Source organism: Argiope bruennichi, chromosome 8, assembly GCF_947563725.1.
Source record: "Argiope bruennichi chromosome 8, qqArgBrue1.1, whole genome shotgun sequence".
Classification (NCBI taxonomy): domain Eukaryota; kingdom Metazoa; phylum Arthropoda; class Arachnida; order Araneae; family Araneidae; genus Argiope; species Argiope bruennichi.
Window position 1 is genome coordinate 46,346,159 of NC_079158.1, and position 24,825 is coordinate 46,370,983.

Consider the following 24,825-nt stretch of genomic DNA (forward strand, 5'->3'; position numbering starts at 1 on the left):
TGAAATAAACAATGCAGAAAAATATTGCAAATAATTCTTTTATAAATTTAATATATTTGATTTCTTAGATTTAAGAGATGATTTTTAACTTCAGGTTTTATTAGAAGCTGATTTAGTGATTCCAAGTAATAAGTATAAATTTAATCAGAGAAGAAATATGAACCTCGGGAAAGGCATTTTAAAGTAGTGACAAAACTAATTGGCAATGCATAAAATGTGAATTATGCCCAAAATTGAAAATATATAAAGCAATGCATGTTTTTTTGTCTTTAAAGAAAGACCTCCTCAAAATGAATCGACTTCCTGTAATTTGATATCGCGCTTAACATGAAATTATATAAATATACATAAATTTGAAATTTTCAAAATAACTTTATGGATTATTTTGCTGGTCATTGGAAGAAATTCTATACCTTCCTCCATACCATTCCTACCTTTTTCAACACTGTCAACTTGTCACTGCACGGTATATCAATCATATTAATGAATATCAAAAGACATATTCGAAATCTCCACATAAAATCTTACTTCATTCAAAAATGCTAGGAATTAGTACTTCTGAGTCCTTTCTCTTTTTAAAGTTGCATTATTCTTTTGCAGATTCCGGCAGCCCCGGTGACTTTGGATACGGAGCGCAGCCCGGGTTCTACGACTTTTTTCCCGGGCAGCCCCCACCGGATGGAATGGCCTACCACGGGGTCCTCGGCCCTGGTCAAAATGTTCCTCCCCCTCCGACTAGCATGGAGCAGCCCCTCAATGCAGTTGTAGGACCTGGTGAGTATCCGTCCGCAATCGGCTTCACATCATGTAGAAGTTACTGAATCTGAAAACACATCCAGCAGTTATTGCTCACTGATAAAATTAACTTTTAATGCCTAAAATCATACATTATCGTATTTGCAACAGTCTTAATTATTTATGTAAGCTTCAAAGTCCAAATAAAATGTGCTGATGTTTGTTTTTATTGCTTTTTATTGTTGTAACATGACCTGCCATCCTGTTGAACGTTATCGGAATTATGAAACTTCCTACTTTCAGAGAAGGGTAACGCATTTTAATGTTGTTGTTAAGAAACAAGCACTTATGTTTCCTTTTTTCATATTTATGATGAATGAAAGATAATAGTGCAGAAATATTTAAAAATTAAGAATATTTATTCACATCACAATACTTTAAGCAGAAATTGACCTCCACACAAATGGAGATTTTCTTTAATGTTGCCTTTTTTTGTGAACGTTGATCTCTGTTTTTGAAAATATCGTTTCAGTTATAGATATTTATTACAAAAGATTCAACAAATTATAAAATATATTATTATTTTGGGATAAATGAACTTAAGTATATAAGTCTGGATTCTGTTTTTCTTTTCTGTAACTAGATCTAACAATTTTTATTTAATTGATTTCACATGGCATTTTAAATGTTCTACAAAAGTTGTGAAAACTTTACATAAGTAAGAAAAACTGTACATATATAAATAATACTGGCAATACATAAACATTAATTTTAAAAAAACATTAATTTCTTATGAACATTTTATGTTAGATAAAAACATTTTAGAGCTAAAAAAAAGGTGAGATAGTTCTATATATCAACCAAATAGTTCTATATATCAACCATTTATTATTTAAATTTCAATGAAAAATATTTTAAGAATAGTGCTGCAAATATGAATTATTTCTCGATGTTAGGCTAAAATTCCATTTGCGCATTAGAGTTAAATAATTCTGTTAAGATTAAGACTTTAAATTTAGTTCTATGTATATGCTCAAAAATATAGATAATAATACATAAATTCACCTCAGTAACTTTGGGATGTACATTGCACCATTACATGAAATAAATTTAAAAGAGGAACATTTATGCATTGTGTAAAATTATGTAACGATGAAATAGCTAACTGATTCAGCTAAAATAACGAAATAATACTATATCCCTTCAAAAATTTATTGTAAAATTTTAATATATATCGGATTTGTGTATATTTTCCACTTTTGTTTCATGAGTGCATTTATTATATAAAATAAAGTGACAATGAAATTCAATTCTATATAAAAAATATAGCTTTAAAAAATAGCAATTTGAAGCAAAAATATAACTTAATAAAGTAAAATATCCTATCAGCTTTATGCAATGTACATTTCTGACACACAAAAAAGGCTACTACATGTTCTATTGCAAAACTGAATCTCAATGTTGTCGCCCCCTCTGAATTTACAAATAACTACGTAAAAGGAACCAAAGTTCTTCTCTAAGAAGTCACTTTATTGTCTGGCATCGCGTCGAAGTCAATTTGACGACAGAAGCGTAAGACGCAAAAAATAATAGCAACTTAAGCGAAACTCTAAACTCGCATTCATATTGTCGATGAAGAGGGTGAAAAAAAACTTCTTTTTAACGCTACGTCCTTCAATCCAAAGTCCCTAATTTGTCACCAAGTTTAATTAAACTAAAAATATCTCCCATCTGCCTATTCCGATATCGAAAAATCGCTCAATATCGGAAAAACGAAAAGAAGCACCTAAGAAATGAGTTAGAAAAAGTCTATGAAGGGATTTTTTTTTAAATCTGTGCTTCGCTTTGATCAATGTGCAAATGACACCTCGTTTTTTATGCAAGTTCTGATCGATCAGTAATTATCGAAAAATTTCCCCCTGCCTTGATTTTCAATACAGAGCAGCATCAGTTTCAAAAGAAAAACATGACTATTGTTTCACGAGAGCTTGTGCTTTTTTTTTATTATTATTTCTTCTATTCTATCTGAAAATTTCAGAAATGCATATTTATTTCTTTTTTCTCACAAAATATCCAGATGGCTATTTTGTCATTATCACTAAATAATAAAAGCACCAAATTGTAACAGAGATCTTCGTGCACTTTTTTTTTTTTTTTTGTGCAGGGGCTGAGGTTAGCATCTTTTAATTAAACAGAAACCAAAAAGTAATTTTCTCACATACAAGGAAAGACGAAGAACAGGAAGGAAGGATTTTAATTCAAATGCGTATGCTACCCATTTTTCTTAAGTTGGAATATTTCCTGAACGTCTATGAAATAGTTTCGAAGATATGGAAAAATTTCATTTCTGCAGAAAATGTCTCTTCCATATACCTACATTTTTATTATTCTCGTCTGACTTCTTTTTTTCCCCTTCTCCCTTTTTGAGCAAGAACGAAGAATTATTGAATTTTTTTATCAGTGATTTGAAACTAGCGCTCTGTTTCTGAAGAAGAAAAATACATTCGAAATTTTTCTTTAAAAAAATAAAAAAAAGGAAGAAGAAAAGAAAGGAAGAGAGAGAGAGAGAGAAAAAAGCAACCTGGTATCGTCACACGAGCCGTTTCTCGAAATGACTTTTAATTTTTTTCCCCTTCTTTTTCGTTCATTTTTTTATATACTTTTTTTTTTATAGATCACTTCAAAGGAACTCTTATTAACATCAGAACTCTTTGATAATCTTAATACAAGAGAAGAAGAATTCTCCGATGAACTTCAATAATTTAAGATGCTGCTTTAATTTTTAAAAGTCATTTAATATTAGCAGATGGTATTTCGACTTTAAAATTAGTTTTCGAAAAGTTCCAAAGTTTTTTTTCTATTACTCATCTTCTGAAAGAAACAATTTCTTCAACCAATCTTATTATGATTACATAATTAGAATTTGAGATAAGAACATTCATAAAAAAATATATTCAGAGATTTGTAAGTAAAACTAATTTTTATTGAACATCACAACATTCCCTTCCGACTTCATTATGCAGAAACTTAAAATGATAATTTGTAAGTGAGGAAATGTGAAACTAATTTAGAATGTTGGAGAATATTCTTTAATTTGTCTAAGAATATAATTCATAATTTTCAGAATTTTTCTTCTGGCAGATCTTTTCTTGGTGCTATCTCCAATTTCATTTCTTTAACAAAGATTTTAAGAAAACTCTAAGTAACCAAAACTTTTAACTTATTCTGCTTTTTAATTTACAGTGTTCCTCGAAGTTTGTTCTATTAAAAACTTAAGTAAACAAAGCCGGTTATGAAAAAACTATATAAAAAAATGAAATAGTTTTTTTTCCCTTCCGAAATATATAAAATATTCCTATAGACTTACGAGTTTGAATTTTGACTCCACATTGCATATGAATTTAATCGAATATTATATTTATCTTTTCTCTCTCATTTTGAATCTTCTTTCTGTATGACTTATGTAAAAAATAAGTTTAACAAGTATTGAGAGATTCTGAAGACTAGTTTATTTTATACCAAGACTGCTTAGTAAAATTTAGAATATAGATATAGCAATATCCTTGCTTTTTTATGCTGTAGTTGTCCTCGAGTTTTAGGAATGAACCTTTTTATACTTCTGAAAAATTAATGAAACATTTATATGAGAATAATAAATACGAGAAAACTTAGTAAATGGTAAACAAAATTACGTTCTTTACATAAGCCTTAGTTTAATACGGAAACTCCAGATACATGATACAAAAAGCAACTCTTTTTTTAACATGGAATCACTCTCAACAAACTGAATTACTTTGGGGCATATAATTGAGTCTTTACTCAACGAACTTACATTGTTCCACTTAAGACTTCTCTATAAAGGAAATTCGTAAAATAGAATTATCGAAATAAGTAAAAAACAAAACTTTAAAGTTACCCTATCTTCTTTATTTCCTTTAACATATATCCGAAGCGGGGGAAAAAATCTGTAATCCTGTCTTTTAAATGTTTAATATAAGAAATACAGGTGGTCATAATTAAACTTCTTCTATAAACAACATCAAACAGCACAAACGGGTGAACGGATTACAACGAAATTTGGTATATAGACTATACACGAGATGCGCTCACTTAATTTCGAAAAAAAAAAAAAAAAGTTCCAAAATGTCCACCAGAGGGCGCCTTTTCCGGAAAAACATTAATTTTAACACAATAAATGACCAAAATTGAATATAAAAACAATATTAACATTTATTGACTAATTTTTAATCACCTTGTCATGGAACCACACAAAATAAAGGTTAGGAAAAAATAACGATACGCTGTTTGAGGGGGGGCGGGGCAGTTCAGTTTGCTGAAACAAGAATAGATTAGGACGAAATTGCACAAGAGTAACAGTTGTTAATCATGCCCAGGATGATATAGGGAAAGGTGCTCTATATGACTACCTCATTCACCTGCAAAATTTCAAATCGATGGACAGTGGGTTCAATAGCAGATCGTAATTGATCAATTGTGATGCTCCACACATGAAGCGTTATGTAATTCTTTAATTCATTCAACATCGCAACAAGATACCGTCATAATTAAGCCGGAAACATCGACATAAAACATGACAACGACTGCAAAAGTTTCTAACCTTAACCTTTTTCGCATAAAGCTTCCTCTGCTTCGTAAACATGCAAATCTCGACATTTTTTTTCTAAAACTGACAGATTTTTCTGGTTTAACATTTAATTACTCATTTCTTGTTCTAGATTGTTGATATTGTTTCTGTATTTCATTTTGATCGTTTCTTGTGTTAAATTTAATGTTTTTCCGGAAAAAGCTCCCTCTGGTGGACATTTTGGAACTTTTTTGTTTTCAAAATTCCGTGAGCACCTCTCGTGTATAGTGTATATATCAAATTTCACTGCAATCCATTCATCCGCTTGTGTTGTAGGATTCTGTTTATAGGGGAAGTTTAATTATAACTACCTTGTACATTTTCCGTAGCATTTTTTTATACTTCTGAAAAAATTAAAACACCTTATCTGTAAAATTTTATTAAAACTGTTATTCCTTCGCTTTGTTTATTAATATTCCTTCTTCTAATAATTTTTTTAAAAATCTCTTCATTACTGTCTTCATCACTCGCTGAATTGTCTTCATTACTTTTCTTAACACTTTACGGTAGTAGAGTATCCTAAGATACCCAGTCACAAACACTTCATCAAGGTGGATAAAATTGCCAATTCTACATTTTGTAAATAGAATAAAGGCGCTTGTGGTTACGATTGTATATTTCGTTATAAGTTTATAAATAAGAAGTCGAAAATTTTATTCTGTAGAAAGTTTCGTTGAATAGAAGTTCTTTGAAGGGAATCTATTATATTATTCAGCATATTACTCATAACCAGATTTCTATATGTAGGAGTGAAGTGAAATAGTAAAAAGTAGATCTAAGAATGAAAATTTTATTTGAGAATAATAAAAACCATTACGGAAATCAATAGAAATGGAAATTAAATTTGTGAGTAGGTACATTAGAAGTGAAAAAGTACATATTCAGAATTATAAAATAGCTCCGTGGAATTATAATACTTTCTTTTCAATCCTAAGACGCTTTAGCGCAAAATAGCGATATCCTAATTAAAATTATGTTCAATTCAAAAGATAGTCTATTAATATATATTTGAACCATATAAAGATCCATTTACTCTGCTTTTAAGTTGAAATGTCAATGATTATGATCATTTAGAATTATATGAAATATAATTAACAGTAACTCATATTATTAATTACAAGCGAGGCGTTATGATCCAAAAATAAATACAAGCAAATGAATCTTTTTTTTAAATTAACCTTGCATACAGATGAACAGAATGCCCGGTATGATTGTGATCTATTAGTTAATTTTAAAATAGGCAGCTACATCCAAATAAAAAAAATGCTTTAAATAACTTAAAAAATTATATTTTATGTTGCTAGAGGCAATTTATGTATTTCGGTAAAAATTACAAAAACTAAATTTTTATGAGTTTCTTGATAGAATTAATCAATGATATTTAAAAGAATATTCTAGGTACTAACGTTAAAAAAAACCCTTCTTCTGAAGTCAAAAATGACCAAGTTACAAAGCTTGAAATTTTATTATGTTTGTCCAGTCAACGGTCAGCGCGAGGAAACAGAATTTATTGATTGCATAATATTCCTTGAAGCTGCCTCTGAAACTATGTAAAATAAGGATATTAAAAACTCGGTTTATTTTTCGCAGAATTGTGGAAGTTTTTTCCTTTGAAATGTTAGTGGGCCAAGAGTACGACTGGAGCAACAACTATATTATTTCGGTTATTTAAAGCATTATTCCAAATCGAAAACTAAATGCTTATCTATAACGGTTTAAAAAAGTATCAATTGAACTCAATTAAAGAGGCTACCTTGGATAAAAGAGAGTGTAGATAAAGAGGGTATGTGTATTGCATAATGGATAAGGAAAAAAATCTATTTAATTTTCATATTTTTTTGCATTAATCATCTTTTTTAAATATTTTATGTGTTTCATTTAAAAATTAGCGCACAATCTGCGAATTTATGAAACCATTCTATCATGAAAAAACGAGTACCTTCTGTTTACTATGAATAGATACTATAAGACTGAAATCCAAATAAAAAAAAAACCTGATTTTGAAATATGGGTTATCATTTTTGAAAACGTATGCAGTAAAATCACTAAAACATAGTGGACTGAATGGTACAGTCATAAATATTAACTTAAAAATTACGGTTAAAGAAACATTCAAGAAAAAATTCTCCTACAGAGTTATTATAGCTTCCAAAACGTTAGTTTTAAGAAGGAAATAAAATCATTCCCGCTTTTGTAGTAAGATGTATGTAAAGTAGGGGGGGGGGATCGTCGGGCCCAGCAAACAAGCTGCTTGTAAAGAAAAGGTTAAAGTACTACACCTAGATTAGAAATAGTTTATTAAATAATCTAATTAAGAACGCAAATATTTTTCTGTTCGTTATGACATGCGTGTAAATGCTCTGTTCTTTCTTTTTCCTCCAAAAGGACATCTTCTGACCACCTGTCTCCTTCCAGGTCCGGTGAGCCTAGGGGCAGACGCTCCCTACCTGACGAGTCACGGTGACCACCTGCTGTCTCAGAGGTCCAGTCCTGACAGTGTCCTCAGTCTTGCATCGGACGCCTACGGACCGCCACGGTCATCATCCGCCGGGTTCCCGGGAGGACATCCTATGTCCGAAACTCCCGTGTGGTGACGTCACGCATACTTGGCACCCCCTGTGTCAATAGGTTCCGAATCGCAGTGACCATGGAACAATGTGTATACAAAAGACAGAAGAAGGTGAAAACTAAGTTCGAAATAGCTAGCAGGCAGAGAGGCAAACTGTGCAATTCACAAATACACGCATTCTGCATCCACACTAGAGCACGATCCGTTTGGAGAAATTTTTCAACGTTGTAAACCATGTTTGTAAATGCTACACATAAATCTGATGAAAAATTGAAAGGATTTTACAGACAACATTTCTACATTTTTTTGAGCAACTCTTTTTGTCAGTGTTGATTTATATAAAAAAAGTAAATCTAGCGAAAAAAATTATCAATTTTGAAAAATTCAAACTTTCTGGAACAGTCATAATGTTAAGATATGCTGATCGCTTAATATCATTTAACAAATCTTTTTTTTCTTTAATAAATTCGTTCTTTAAAATCTTATTTCCCGCTAGTAGTATGAAAGGCAAATCCTTTATTTTAGGATGAAAATTAAAACGCACAGAATACATATAAATGCTTTCTTCTAACATTTAAATGTATTTATTTTTATGATAATATTTCGAAATTCTTAAATCTATGCACGATTTCAAAAAACCAAAAATATCGACACTATACTTTAAGGTCAAAATAAAATATTTATAATTTTTTTTAATTTATTTTCTTTAGCTCACATTTGTCGAATATCATCTATTCTATCTATTACAATTAACGACATGCTTCAAAAACCGGCTAACATCACTGAAACAATAGTAATAAGAAGGCAAACTTCCCCTCCTTTTTTTTTTATCAAATAAAAAAAAACTTTGACAAATGGTCTTAAACTTCAGTTACTAATTATTTTAATTATTTATTTATTTACCTCTATTCCATTTTTTTTACTTATTTTTGTTCAAACCTTCTGAGGCTCTGGACCATTCTCCAGCGAAAAATGGCGGATTGTACCAAATGAAAATTTTCCTCCTGCTTTAAAACGAAGATGGGGGGGGGGATAGAGGTTGGAGGCTGAAGCAACAAAGGCAGACGAACCTGGAAAAACAAAAGGCGATACGAGAAAAATAAGAGGGTGGGAGAGGGCCCCCTGTTCGAAATTATTCTCTCTCTGCATAGCTCATCAAGGATGAGAAAAAGAACAGGTGTACCAATGGTGCTGACCTGAGGCAGTGTGTCGGTGCGTGCACGCAGGCTTATATATATCTATATTTGTACAAACACCCTCACAACCTACCACTTTGTAGTACTTGGATGCTCTATACATTTATATAGATTCAGTACAGTACGTTGTGGGAGTAGGTGTACAGCACTGTAGGATATGGCAGGGAAATATTTACCATCTGTTCCGATTTCTAACTAGGCAGCGCTGGAGAGAAGTCTTTTTCTCTCTTTATTTTTTTAAAAAAGGTTTCTTTTTTTTTCTGCTGCTGTTGTGTTTTATGATTTTGTTTCACTCATTTTTGGTTTATCTGCAAGAAAGAGAGAGAGAGAGAGGAAATAAGGGTACACCTGCGGTTCATATAAAATTTACCCATCGTTTCTATTGATGGAGTTTGGGTTGGAAGTAAGTAGAAGTGCGTGTGGATTCCATACCCCCTTCACTCCCCTTCCCCTTTTCTACTTCTTCGGTTTGTTCCATTTTATTTCAAAAAGTTCATTTTCACCAGTTATTCTATTTTGTTTTCTCAGTTTTTGAGTGGTTCCTTCTTCTTTTTTTTTATCTTTTAACTGTTGTTTTACTCTTCTCTTTCTATTTATTTTACGTTTCTGATAATGGTTCCTTTAGCCGTTCAAAAATAAATAAAAAAAGGAAGGAAAAAAAATGGGCCCTAAGACTCGAAACTCTATAAGAGCATTTGATGCACACGCTCTTATTTAACGGTTAACGTTTTAAGTTATTTTTTTATTTTTTCCCCAATCGTTCTTCATGCCTTCTATATCTCATTAGGTGATCACGAAATGCCATTCCATAACTATTGGAGCTTAAAAGACAAACAATTAGAAATTTCTTAATATGATACTAAACATGCAGACATGAATTTGCCATGGAAAATATCCGTTTATTTAACATTTTAATGAGTTATTATTAAAAATTTTTAAGATTATGATTTGAAATGACATAAAATGATTAAAATATCCTAATTAATTCGAATGCAGTCAGAATTACAGAAAAGAATCAAAATTAGAGTCAGAATCTAAAAATTATAAAAAATTATGCACCATCAGGCATTTTTAGATGGTAGAATTATTTCTACTAAGCAGGAAATTCTATCTTTGATGCTATGCTCAAAAATATTTGTTTCATAATTGTTCAATAATTTATTTCACAAGAAACCATTTATGTGTATTTATATTTAAGGATAAAAAAAGATAAAATTCACGTCACCTTTCATACTACTATTATAAGTTATTACTTATTCTTATGTATCAGAAATATCTCTAACATCAGATAAAAACAGTGAGAACATGAAAATTATTTGATAGCATAACTGCCATATAGCAAAAAATAATTTATGATAATAGCATTATCTGTGCAGTCTTGTGTTTAATCCATTACTAAAGATTTTTTTTTAAAGTTTGAAAATAAATATAACATCTGTAAGACATTCGCTTTAAATGGGGAGGAGCGAGCTTATGAAAACCAACTCCAAAAAAAGCGCTTGCATAGTGTATTTTATACTTTTATAAGTTACCGGCAGAAAACAGCAAAGCTGTCATAAGACACATAATCAATGAATACACACCATTTTATTGAAATTTATACCTTGGAAAGGCATGATACATATTACACACGATGCAGAACTACTCCTCACTGCTTGCTAGTAGTCATTTCCTATGTTTCAGAAAAACATGAACCTGAAGAAACACAGCAAACAAGAGATAACATAAAAAAACAAAAACAAAATCAAGCACAGATACTTTTTAGTGCAATTTTTCAAGCAACTTCTCGTGCTTCGACAGTTCAAAGTGAAAGAAGAATTTAAAAAGTGGCACAGTTGCTTGCCCCTTTGTATATATGAAGAAAAAAGTCCTTTTCGTTGCCATGAATGTGTTATCGTCGTCCAATAGGAGACCTGGGTGTTATGTATTTATAAAGAGAACTTTGGAGGAAGAAGACACGACGGCTCTTTGTGCATTGGTTATTATTTTTAAACTATGGAAGAAAAGGATATTCTTTTTCTTTTTTTCTATTCTCTCCCCTCTCATTTCTGTTTTTGCCTGCCATCCTGCAGTGTAATGGTTGTTTCTGAGAGTTATGTAAATTTTATTGGTGCAAATATATTGAAATGATAATGCAATATAAGAATCTGTGTCCCTTGTTTTGTAACACATACATGCACTATCTGAATGACATAGAAACAAATCATTAATCATGACATACATTATAATCAGTGTCAACTCAAGTGGTGATGCAGTGAAAATTCTAAAATTCATATTTATATCCAGTTAAATATATATGAATTTAGCTTCATGTATTTAAAAATAACTGATATATTTTAGAAAAATTTGATTTTAAAAATTCTCAATCCATGTTAATAAAATTCTATAATTTAAACATAAGCGAGGTAATAATTTTTTTAAGTTCATTCAACATATTTTTAAATTATAGAATCGATGCTAATAATATTCTACAATTTAAACATTATCGATGTAAGAAAATTCAATAATTTAAATTTTATAATTTCAAGTAAATCTTCTTGCAAATATAAAACACAAAGAAAATCGCCCTTTGCATTTTAAGTACTGTCATCTTGAACTATCATTGATAATCACCATATCATTCACTATATTTTCTTTTGCGTTCATCAGCATTTTGAAGCAAAGAATTAAATTGAATAGTAAGATTTCATTGAAAACTATCTTTACCAGATTATTTTCCCATATACAAGTAGATTTTATTCATTACATTTTTAATTTATTTTTTGGAGGAGATAATGTAACGATATAACACTTATAATCAACACTCATTAGTACTTTAAAAAATCAATGAAATATTTTTGATTTAATTAACCAAATAAAATTTTTATAGCAGCAAATTCTGAAATTTATCATAGTTTTTTTCATAAATGTCAAGAATATCACCAAATCATTTCCAATATAGCATTGAGCATTACATTTTCATAAGTAAATCAAACATATAACAACAACAAAGTTGAAGGATCCATAGATTGGAATCAATATCCCACAATGAAAATAAGGCAAATTATAAGCAAATAAGAGACAAATTAAAATTTAAAAAAGAAATGTTATTTCGGCGTAATTATCAACAAGATATTTATGCATATTTACTAAATTCGCTAATAATGCAAAAAAAAAAAAAAAATGTTGAAATGATGATGCACTATGTTAATCTTAATAACAAAATCAAACTTTTATTTTGGATAGTACAGTATATTTTCATGAATACAATATATTTTTATGAAATTTGGCGAATTCATAGACTGATATAATATCTAATAAGAAAAACTCCCAAGCAAATATGCGGTCTAGATAGATGGATATAATATAAAAACCATCATACAACATTACCATGATTCGTTTGATCATACATAAGATTCATCAGCAAAGGAAAGTCTAAAACAGAACTCACAATTATTCTGCTTTTCTCATGGATCTTCATAGAGATCAGATTAATTTATTAAAACACTTCTTATCCAACATTTAAAAAGTACATTATAAATGAAAAGATTAACGATCTTTAAAAAGTGGTAAACCCGCAGAAATCCGTCTTTTTCGGACACTTGTGGATGCTGTGAGATGAAAGTATAGAATTTTGAAATCATACCTACATCCCAATGCGATATTTCATACTGAAGTCCACTTTTCAAAGATGATATTGACCCTAATTTTTATTTTATTCTTATTATGAAATACTGCCTAAACAACATATAGATAATTTAGTCGACATATTTCAGGAAAAAGAAAGTGCCACCAGTCCTAAACCTAAGTTTTAAATCCAAGCCCTATTCAGCATATACTATTATGATAAACTTTTGCGAAGACTGTTTCATTTCACCTTCCTTAAATTCATCCAAAAAGGGAACCGAGTAGTACTAGAACTCATAATAAACTGTCTCTATTCACCTATGAATTCAAAATATGAGAACTTTAGAAATCAGTATATACTCTATGAACCGTTTTTTAGCAAATGCTCCTGTTTTAGATTTGTATTAATGAATCTTCCATACGCTCAGGCATTTACTAAAGGATCACACACATTTCGCCTTCCTTAAATTCATCCAAAAAGGAAGCCGAGTAGTACTAGAACTCATAATAAACTGTCTCTTTTCATCTATGAATTCAAAATATGAGAACTTTAGAAATCAGTATATACTCTATGAACCGTTTTTTAGCAAATGCTCCTGTTTTAGATTTGTATTAATGAATCTTCCATACGCTCAGGCATTTACTAAAGGATCATACACATTTCGCCTTCCTTAAATTCATCCAAAAAGGGAGCCGAGTAGTACTAGAACTCATAATAAACTGTCTCTTTTCATCTATGAATTCAAAATATGAGAACTTTAGAAATCAGTATATACTCTATGAACCGTTTTTTAGCAAATGCTCCTGTTTTAGATTTGTATTAATGAATCTTCCATACGCTCAGGCATTTACTAAAGGATCATACACATTTCGCCTTCCTTAAATTCATCCAAAAAGGGAGCCGAGTAGTACTAGAACTCATAATAAACTGTCTCTTTTCATCTATGAATTCAAAATATGAGAACTTTAGAAATCAGTATATACTCTATGAACCGTTTTTTAGCAAATGCTCCTGTTTTAGATTTGTATTAATGAATCTTCCATACGCTCAGGCATTTACTAAAGGATCATACACATTTCGCCTTCCTTAAATTCATCCAAAAAGGGAGCCGAGTAGTACTAGCACTCATAATAAACTGTCTCTTTTCATCTATGAATTCAAAATATGAGAACTTTAGAAATCAGTATATACTCTATGAACCGTTTTTTAGCAAATGCTCCTGTTTTAGATTTGTATTAATGAATCTTCCATACGCTCATTTACTAAAGGATCTTACACATAAAGACTTGATTAATTTTTCTATTATATCAATCAGTATACATATGTAATTTCATTAAAATATGTGAAATAATTCTAATCAGTCAAAAATGGAAATTCTTTATAATTTTAATTATCAATGTTATGCAAAGGTAAACATTTTCCAATATTTCACAGAAATATTATTTTTTTTTATTGCAATTACCCAAATGCCACTAACCTGGCTTCAGCTGAGAAATCGTCATCCGATCATGATTCAGAATTACGATCCCAAAATACGTTTTGCTTCAAGGTTAAACAAGATAAGTATAATTAAAAATTAAAAAAAATAAAGGATGAATTAACATACTCTTTTGATATCAATACTCGATGCATCTAGTCAAATGTTTAGTATGCATATTGTAATTTTCATTTTATTTTAAGTAAGTAAAATAATTACAAACCATTTCTACTAGCTATTTACTGATTACTAAGCTTTTTGTTTCGGATATCCAAAAAACTTAATAATATAATAAATGATTTGGGCAAATTAATATCATCTGCCTCTCACTAGAAACTTATGATTGAGAACAGCTTCCACTCATTTTTTATAAAATTTTTAAGAAAGAATTCAAATAAAAAATCAATATAAAATGTCAAACAAACATTCCAGTATGGTGCATCTTCTAAAATTTCTGTAAATTATAATTGGAAGATGTTCATATTTTACGAAAGATAATGATATAAATCAGTAAGAACATCTATCAATGTTTTCTTTTAAATGGTAACAATCGTGAGCGTATTCTTCTTAATCAATTCATCGTGTTCCTCCATACAACGGAAGTTTCCAGTATAGCTTATCTTGTTCTCAATATAACTGAACTGAGTAATGAAGCAGTGACCATAGAAAATAGTACGCATCAAAGTAGCATTTATTCTAAATTTGTCAGCTTGACTGCGAACTTTATATTCGGATTGACATTTTCTATTCAACATGATTCATTTCCCGAAATGCATTATTAATATTTATTTTTTTATACTACATGAATGAAATACTCCTATTTGCTATTGTACACAAACTAATGGTCAAATGAGCATCTAATTTCACTGATATATTTCTTTTTGAAATATTGGAAAATTAAAGAAACACAAAAAATATGTTAAAATATAATAAAAAAATAATAAAAAAAACGTATTATGAAAAAGCACAGTTTTTTGCTTAAGAACTTATGACATTGCTAGATAATGATATGTGAGTGTTTAGGACAATAGTTCGTTTTCAATCATTTAATTTTGTCAAAAATATGCATCACGACTTTGCTTTAATTCTTACGCGACGGCAAATAAAACAGATTCATGCTAAGAATTGTTCTTCTTTTCCCATTAATTTTTAAACCTTTTTCCATCATTATTTGTCACACATCTCTTTTTTCATCACTTTGAATAATTAAATTTAATGCACTATATATAAAATCTTTAGTATATAATAATGATAAGCAAAAAAGGGCCATAAGAATTTCATTTTTATTTCCTTTTTTTTATAATTTTGATTGTAAATAATTTAATATCACTAAATAAGATAGCCTTTTCAAGGTAAATGCATTCAATATTTGCCAACATGGCTCTTCTAAGTTGTAAAAATGATTTTTTACTTAATCATTTATTATGTAATGGGATGATTTTCGGTATTTCAGACTCACGAACTCAAGCAAAAATATTAAAAGAAGCCACTCAACTAAACAGTTAAAAACTTCTTGGGTTTTGCAAGATATTCAAAACTATTCAACGTATCTATACCAATAATATAAACTAAAAATAGTTAAATAGGTAATTAAAGGGGTAAGCATTGAATTTCCTTTTGGAAATAAAATTGAAATTCCACACTGATATCTAATACATTTCTAAATCTCAAAAAGCTCGAAACCAAATTATATATTTTTGATCACAGATTGTAACATTTGTGATTTATTTAAAATTTCAAAGAATATATAGCCATTTTTAAAAAATATGCTTGCAATTTATAAATGCATCTTCACTATTGTACAAAAATCCTAAAAATGAATGAATCTAATAGTTTCTAGCCAAATTATTATTATTATGTTATTAAAAATTATAGCATTAATCATTAGTAGTAAAATGTAAGACACAATAATCAATTCATATGAAATCATTGACACATTACGAAAGAAACCGTCTATCTATATCAAAATGAAAGCTCTCTTTGCTTTATCTTTTGCAAAACATAGTATAGATTTCAAAATTAAATTAAAGCAAAAGAATGGAAAATTTAATTAAATTTAAATTAATATAAACGAAAAAAGGGAGAATTTTATGAGAAGCATAAAACTCTCCATCTTGCATTTAAAAAATAAGAGTTGCTCAAAATTTAAGTTATTAATTAAAGTAAGCTTGAATCTTTACAAAAACAAACATTCTAAACTAAAAATCAAATCAAAGAATCAAAACAGTAAAGGAACTAAAAGATTAAATTTAATTATACTTAATTTTGAACTTTTAATACATTTATTTCGATAATAAAGTGTCATTTTAACCGAAATAAAAATCTTACTCATGTATTACGCATGCAAACCTTCTCGAAGAGTATAAATACATATTTTTTTAATATACCGAAATTAACATTTTTCAATAATAATTTTTTACCTGCTGTTTTCTTGATTTCGTAATTATAATGTTTCCCGATTACGTAACAATTTTTCAATAAAACCGTAATTTTATTATAATTTAAAAGTTACCTCATTAATGATGCCAATTTTATCGTTATGGTATTTTTTTTCCTTTTTTAAAAAGGTATTGATATTTATAATGACAAAAATACATAAAAAAAATGCTATTATAATGTCATCAAACCTAACAGTGAGCTTGTAACAGACATAGAAGCATCGCATGGCAGAGAGGCAGGAATCAGAGAAACAGTGTTTTGAATTCTCTCAACTGGTATTGTTATTATTAAAATAAAATAACCGATTATTATAACTGGTACTATTAAAATAAATGACCGATGTGTTTTAACAATGGAATACTCAATGCTATCGAACTTTTCTAACTTTCCACTAATCGAAACTCGAAACAGAGCACTTTTAATCCGAAGTTCTCGATATGCAGCTTTATCTCAAGTTGTATTGAATTCAAACTTTTATCTCTGGTACATCTTGTTGCCACAACGCCGTTGTAGTGAACAAGCGATGCCATACTTTAACTCATGATAGCGAACATATAACATTGTCTCAAGTACTCGGCCAGATGTGCTAGATCAAATAAAGACCATCACCAGACATGTAGCATCTAATTGCCAAAGTATCTTACATTTTTCTTACTTAAAAAGGCTTAAATGATAAGAAATTACATTTTAATAAATTTTCTATTTATGAAGATATCAATAAAAACATAAATGTACACGAATGGAGTGTAAATGGCGAAGTAAATAATAGCAGAATTTATGAATAAATAATATATTTTCCTTTTAACTTTACTAATAATACGCATGTAAAAAAAAGGCATTAGTGGGAGTTATCTCACTATAATTTATTTAAAACTCCTAAAATAAAGGTGTTATCCGTCGTCCCCGTTTAAAATTATGCACGATTCCTCAGATATTTATTTTCAAAGACGCTGACATATAGTTGTGTGCTTCGGTATAGTACAGAAAATCTGCACTTGGGATAAAATGGATAACACTGGGGAACAATAATAAGGAAATTTTAATCATCGACGAATTGTGGGACAATTAATCTCTAGCAGGGGATTAATACACAAGTACCATAAAGTATTTTTCAAATGTGTTTTGGACGCCTGTTTCAGAAGTGATTGAAACCAAAATTTCACATAGAGCAACAGTTGTAGCCATTAGATCATACCAAATTTCATTTACTTAAAAGTCATTGTGGTTTTGAGTGACTGCTTTTTACATGCATACGAAGTACAGGAGTCGACTTTTGAGAGATTCGGCACAACATTTTATAAAACTTTTGATGCTAAAACTGTGAACTAAATTTCATTAGCCTAAGCTATTACTTTCTTGAGTTATCGTGTTATATATACATGTATAAATACAAAAGACGAAAGGTCGATTCTTTGAAGAAGTCGGTCTTTTATTTGATATAGATCTACATTTTAGATGCTTAACCTGGGTATCAAATTTTATATGTCTTTATATTTCTAATTGTCCTGTTCACTTGTACTTGGACAGCAAAACAAAACAAAACAAAAGATTCCAAATATACTACTTTTTACTCTTTAGCACATGAGGAATACAAAGAGAAACATAGTAATTGTCAAAAAACTCGAACTGGAGATATTGATGAATTTGCATGTTCAAGAAGTAACGAGTCCGAAAAATACATTTCTGATGTCTGTGAACATCATTACTAAAAATCGCTTCAAGTAAGAAGGGTAAAATTTAGTCTGTGATCTTTAGACCAAATCTGCTGATTTCTATTAGATTGTAAACGGTATCTATATGAAGGAAATTTGCCTATCTGTCTGTCCGAATACAAATGAATTTGAACTACAAAACTAAGACAGCTGGATGGATAAGTTTTGTGTCACTATTTATCACTATTTACCATCAAAGTATAGATCCGTATTACATTTTGAAACAAATCATTCAAAGAGATGACTATCTATTGGTGTGTACATTCCAATGGTTTAAACGCCATTTTTCAAAAATCTAATATTTTAAATATATATGAAATTTGGCATTTGATCATAGTGCTAAAATTGTAGTTCTTTGTCCGAATTTGATTTCAATTTGTCGGAAAAGAGTCTTCCAAAATGCATTCCCGGTCTTCTTTTCTATACTATTGAAGCAAGAAACGCTCTTTGAAAATAAAAATCCTGTGCCCTTTGGCGATCATTACTTTGCCTAACGTCCACAATTTTTAAGCGAAGAAAAGGGAAATAACAACTTTATTAAGGTCTATGTAAAAAAAGTCTCGAGGAGACCATTTCCATGGTTTGTTTGTTCAAAATATAAAAAAGAAAATCATAAATGGGTTTAGAAATTAACTATTTTAAATGTTAATAGAGATGATCTCAAATTTGTTGAGAATTACAATTTGGATGTAAGGATATACAGAATTTTATTGATCTAGTAAATTGCATTTTTGAGCAATCGTATTCTAATATAGGTATGTAAACACTCAAATATAGTTCCAAAACTGTTTTCTTTGAACTCAGAGCTTTACATTGTACATTTGGGTCTAAAATCTCTAATACCTTAACGCTATACACACTTTATTCTGTGAGAACGTAAAAGTTCTGAAGTGCATAGGAAAATCATGATAATATTATGAGTTTTAAATGAAAATGCAAATCATCTGATGAAGTGGTTAACTTTATTGTTTTGAATGACCTACTCAGCAGCTAAATCAGGGTCCCTCCTATCAAGGCTTTTAAATAAACTACAGAGGAAGATGAAATTGAATCACGCTGTGGTCAAAAGATTACATAGTCAATTAGAATACATGGAAATTAAACACAACAAATATTTGGTATTCTTCATATCCTTTGCGTTAATTTAAAATTAAAAAGATATAACGTGTGTATTAAACACAATCATTAATCTAACGTTCTCATTTCATAAAACTGCCACCGTGGCAAGCACTTATTTGCATTTCATTTATGAACAGACTGAGAAACTTCAAAATACTGCTGTAATATTTGTAGTAGCATGATTAAGTTGGGGTTTGGTTTGGAAATCAAATTATATTTCAATAAAAAGGAATAATGAACGTTAATACAACGCTTCATTGTTAAATAGTTCACACAAAAGAACTTAAGACCCCGTAAAAATGATAATAGCAGTGATGTTAAACTTTGAAATACATCGTGAGAAAGCCACGATCTACATTTTGTTAATATGTGGTATGGTAATTATTCTGCCCATGAAACATATCAGGCCTTTATGGATCTTCTAATTTGATTTGGGCGGCATAGGAAGTATGTATATGGTTTTCTTTTGCACAATGACTAGAGAAATCATAATTCCTGATGAAGGCAAGGTTAGTAGTACTAGAAATTATATGTTTGTGATAGAAATAAAATGTAGTATGTGATAATTAATTTGACGATGAAAATCTGCATCCCTGCCGAGTAGATAAAAACTTAATGAGGAAATTTGGGTGTTGGCAGGAAATACAGAGGATTTCAATTTTGATTCTGTACTTGCATTGTGTGAAAAGTCTTTAGTCTTGTCACGATAACAATGTTATTAATAACTTTTTATGTAAGCAACGTAAGAGTGAAATTCAGATTAGCATAATATCATTAAATTTTACTTCTTATAATATAAAAGAACAAGGAAATGTATCTTCACGTGTTTAATATTTTTCTTATGTTACTTAATTAATTGGATTCATCGATTCTATTTATTAATTGTATTGAAATGTTTTTAAAGAATCTCTTTACAAATGCAACGCAAAGCAAAATCCTTACCAGATAAACAATTTTATGAAATACCCAGCTAAAAAAACAATGATTTTATGATCTAACAAAGACTTAATTGGTTTATTTAGTATAAATCTTCTAAAACTGAGACAAAGATAGTTGAAATTTGGTAATTTTTCTCCAAATTTGACGTCAAAACCAGGATATTAGTAGGCCCAAATTTTTCAGATGCATTTAACCATTGTAAAGCCCATTTTCCCTTAGAAAAATGATTTTCTTGACGTAGAAACATAAAATCTAAGTCCTAGAAAATAAAATCTGCTGTGCCCACTACGGTGTCTAGCAAAATTAGAGATACCTAAGATAATTCTTGACAAATTCCTTTTTTCTAATGTCTATAGCAATAATCCGATATCAAGCTATACTATTTTGAATACATAAATATATGACCTTTGTTGTCACCTTTTTTAGACAACTTCACGTCTATCTTCACACAATATGTTGCAGAACGTTCTTTATTTCAAATATTGTTGTTCTCTAGTACAAGTATTTCTTTCGGGTCTGCGATTTTCTAATTAATACTTGCGTCATTCCTATTAACTTGTGAAATATATTTTATTTGTTTTCCAATCTACTAAACTGGAAGTATAGGGTTATATAATTATAAGGATCAACTGATTTCCTAGGAAAAACTGATCAGATTTTTCGATTTCAACTACATCTGTTATACCTAATCAGAAATTCATTACTACCTAAAATAATGTATTTTTATACTTCAGGTTGTGATAGACATTAAGAAAATAGTATTTTAGTAACTCATTTATTTAGTTATTTCATATGCACATATATGAAATTCCCTAAAAAATGTCCAACTGAATGACGTAATATTTGCATAGGAAACGTAACCATGCTAGTTTCACTATAATCTAACTTAGGTTATTTGATGCGATGCTATTACTTTCTTAAATCTAAGGTAAAACGCAAAGATTTCAGAAAGAAAAATTATACGATAATTGATTTGTTATCGTTAAAAGAATATATTTTTAAAATTTTAAGTTGGGGCAAAAATCTGTGACATATTATTTCCACAAGATAACCATTAGAAAACGGCAATATTTAACTTGATTTCTATCTAATTTAAATTATATCAGGTCCCTAAAAATGATCCAAGTGCCCATCCCTACCCTTCAAAACATATATGCGACAAATTTAATAATTTTTAGAGAGCCAATGAATACTATTAATTATTATTTCTATACGAACCCTGATTTTGAATTGTTATTGTATAAAAAGAATAGCGTCTAAGTTACTATCGATATTACCAATCCACAAATTCAATATACAATAGATTCTTGGGTCTTCAAAGAGAAATAGAAATTCTTCGCTAGAAAGGGGTCTCAAAAATGAGATAGTACAAACAAATCTCCGTGATTTCATTGAAATAATTAAGAAATTTAGTTGCAAGAGAGGAAGGCCTTAGGAGTAATAGTATACATATGCTTGCATTTTCAGTTAAAATCAAATGCTAATTATAGGAGATCATTACAAATTCGAATATTCTAAATCTGAGTTATTTGATGATTCGAGTTTTTCTGTATTTTAATTTTTTAATTGGCATAAATATCGTCTATAAGTCGAATAATTAATTCAAATAAAACAGCAACGAAAATAATTTCATCTTTATGAAAAGTGAATACGTTAGACGTAAATTGAAATATTTATAAATAAGTTTTACTATGCGCCTATAGTATTCAAAATGCTGCATAAAATTTCTTCATGAAAATTACTCGTAATAAAAATTATTGATGCTAGATATGATTTTTGAATGGTTAAACTGCGTTAAAATTATTTGTTGCGTATTTTTAATTACGAGTTATTTATTAAAAATGTTATATAGTAAAATCAAATCTTTGCTGCCATTTTAAACTTCAAAATTATCATTTCGTTTAGCTGTACTTATTTTTATTGTGAAGCCCGTCCACTTCAAAATAGTTAACTCTATCGTATTTAGCTGTTTACACTGAATGTAAGATGAGATACTTAAATATTTCACCCCATTATCAGTTCAGAGGACTTTTCCTCCTATATTAAGGGGGTCCGGGACACATTTTGAAAATTTTTTTATTAATTAATATAAAATTTTGAAATTTTTTGTACTAATCAACCATCTTATTAATAAGCAAAATCACAACACAAAAGTTTTCAAACTTTTTTTTAAAACTTAAAATTTAAATTTTTTTTAAAAAAGTGGCGTTGTTTTTAATCGATATAACTCAAAATATTTTTGATCAATTTTCAAAATTTTTTCATTAAATCAAACACAAATATATATTCTTTCATTTTGATTCGGCAATTTAAAAAATATTAATTTTTAAAAAAATTAAAAATATTTGAATGAAAATTTTGAAAAAATCTTGGGTACTTTTTTAAAAAAAATTCATATCTTGAAAAGTAAAAATTTTTTTTTAATTTGCTGAATCAAAATTAAGGCAAACAGTTTGAAAAGTATGTGTTTCAAATTTCGGACCTCTATCTTTATATGATCTGGACTTATATCAATTTGATCACAACAAATAATGAAAAAACGCAACATGGTTAAAAATGCGTTTAAAGTTTAAAAATAAAATTTATAAGAATTAAGACTATTTAAATACATTTAAAAGCTTCCAGATGCATAAGAGACGCATCCTTTCCTCACAAGTGTTTATTTTAATTTAATTTTACATTTACAATTAAGAAAACAAACTTTAGAGCAGAAAATTAAAAAGCACGTTGTTTCATAAAATGTAAACATAGAGGTTCTAATAAACACTGAATCTCTTCGTTTCACTTCATTATTGAAGGAGTTGAGTTGTATACAAACTAAGTCTAGGATTTAAAATAAATTCTTTAAAAATTTATTTAAAAAAAAATCAAGAATTAAGCTAAAACAGTGCCGGGAAATGTCTGTTTACATTTAAAGAGATGAAGTTGCCATGGCAACACCTGTTTGACAGTTGGAATTTCAAAGCAGTGGTCAACAAAAATTATGATATCTCTCGTTCTAATTAAGGCAGAAACATGATTTAAATGTTATTTTAAGCAGAAAAGCATGCAGAATTTTTTCAGCTAAAAAAATAATTTCGAAAATTTGACGATTTTTGTGTCCCAGACCCCCTTAAATGAAATTATTAGTAGAACATTTTCTACCATTTTAAAACTGTTTAAACAAATTTCAAGAATAATTTCGTATTTATTTTCTCTAATATAATAATATAGTGATCAACATGTCTTAAAACAGTTACAGTATGATAAATCTTTAGAATCCGTTTTGATAATTCGGCAAAGAAATGTATTTTAAAACCTTGCGTTTCTAAATTTACATTTTACATGTCGAAGCTTAGTTAGTATTAGTAACACCTAGTTACTAATACTAACAAGCTCAATCTCATTCTAAATGCTTTTTTTCTATTTTTTTATTATGGTTAAATTTTCTCAGCCGGTTTGTGAATGACAAGAAACATTGGTACAAGATAAACTAAAACACTAAAAGATTGTTACGTATGCGTTCCAATTCATTTCAATGAATTTGCCTTAGCTAATAGAAATGTTCTATAAATGTACGTCGCAATATGACGAAAACCAATGTGAAGGATCTCCCTGAATCTCACATATTCTCAAATAAAGATCTTATTCCTTTTTCCTTGCAAAAAATTATGGACCTTAGATAAGACCGTGAACACTTTGCATAATATATCTAACAATAGTTACAAAATATGAATGATTGGTGATAATCTAGAATTTTTACTGAATCTATAGCTCGAAAATGTATTTTTAAATGCTTTTTTTTCAGAGTGATAGGAACAAAAATGTGATAAGGATCTATATTTGAAGCGCAACTTCATGTACTGAATATCATTAATTTAAATCATTGTATTTATAAGTTATTGCGTCTACATGAATACGAAAGAGAAGATCGACAGATAGTTAACCTTTCGATAGATTTAGCTCGAAATTTGGTAAAAATCTACATTTTAGATGTTAAACCAGTTTTTAAAACTTTTGGCTTTTTAAATTTAGTGGTTTTTGATTTCACTTGCATTCGAACAACCAGACAGATTTCCACTGAAGAAATTTTGTTCATATTTTTTTTAATCAGCAAATTTAGTTTTTGAATTCCTGCACCAAATTTCATCTGTCTAGTTCAAAGTGTCTTTGAATGTCGTGTTCTCAGACAGATATAATATTAAAAATGTGTTTATTTTAACTAAGCGAGGAACAGAAACTTGCAAATTTGGCAAAAATATCGAGTTCGAATTTTTTGACAGTTACAATATTTTCTCACTACTTCGTATATGAGAAAGTAAAAAAGCATAAGGGCATTATGGAATTGAAAAAGCAAATAGCGATAAAGTTAAAAAAATTATAAGAATAATAATTAATGAAGCATAAT

The 24,825-nt window shown here is 29.2% G+C and overlaps 1 protein-coding gene across 2 annotated transcripts in view; it reads left to right on the forward strand.

Annotated features, from left to right (window-relative positions):
- Nucleotides 1–11,266, forward strand: part of LOC129981589 (LIM/homeobox protein Lhx5-like) — a 251,959-nt gene extending 240,693 nt beyond the window's left edge. The window contains exons 5-6 of one of the 2 annotated variants that reach the window (XM_056092491.1): nucleotides 601–774; nucleotides 7,766–11,266. In XM_056092491.1, the coding sequence (XP_055948466.1) occupies nucleotides 601–774; nucleotides 7,766–7,974 (383 nt within the window). In that variant the 3' untranslated portion in view covers nucleotides 7,975–11,266. The remainder of the gene's footprint in view (nucleotides 1–600; nucleotides 775–7,765) is intronic. The other variant, XM_056092492.1, reaches the window with a different exon arrangement.
- The last annotated feature ends 13,559 nt before the right edge of the window (nucleotides 11,267–24,825 follow it).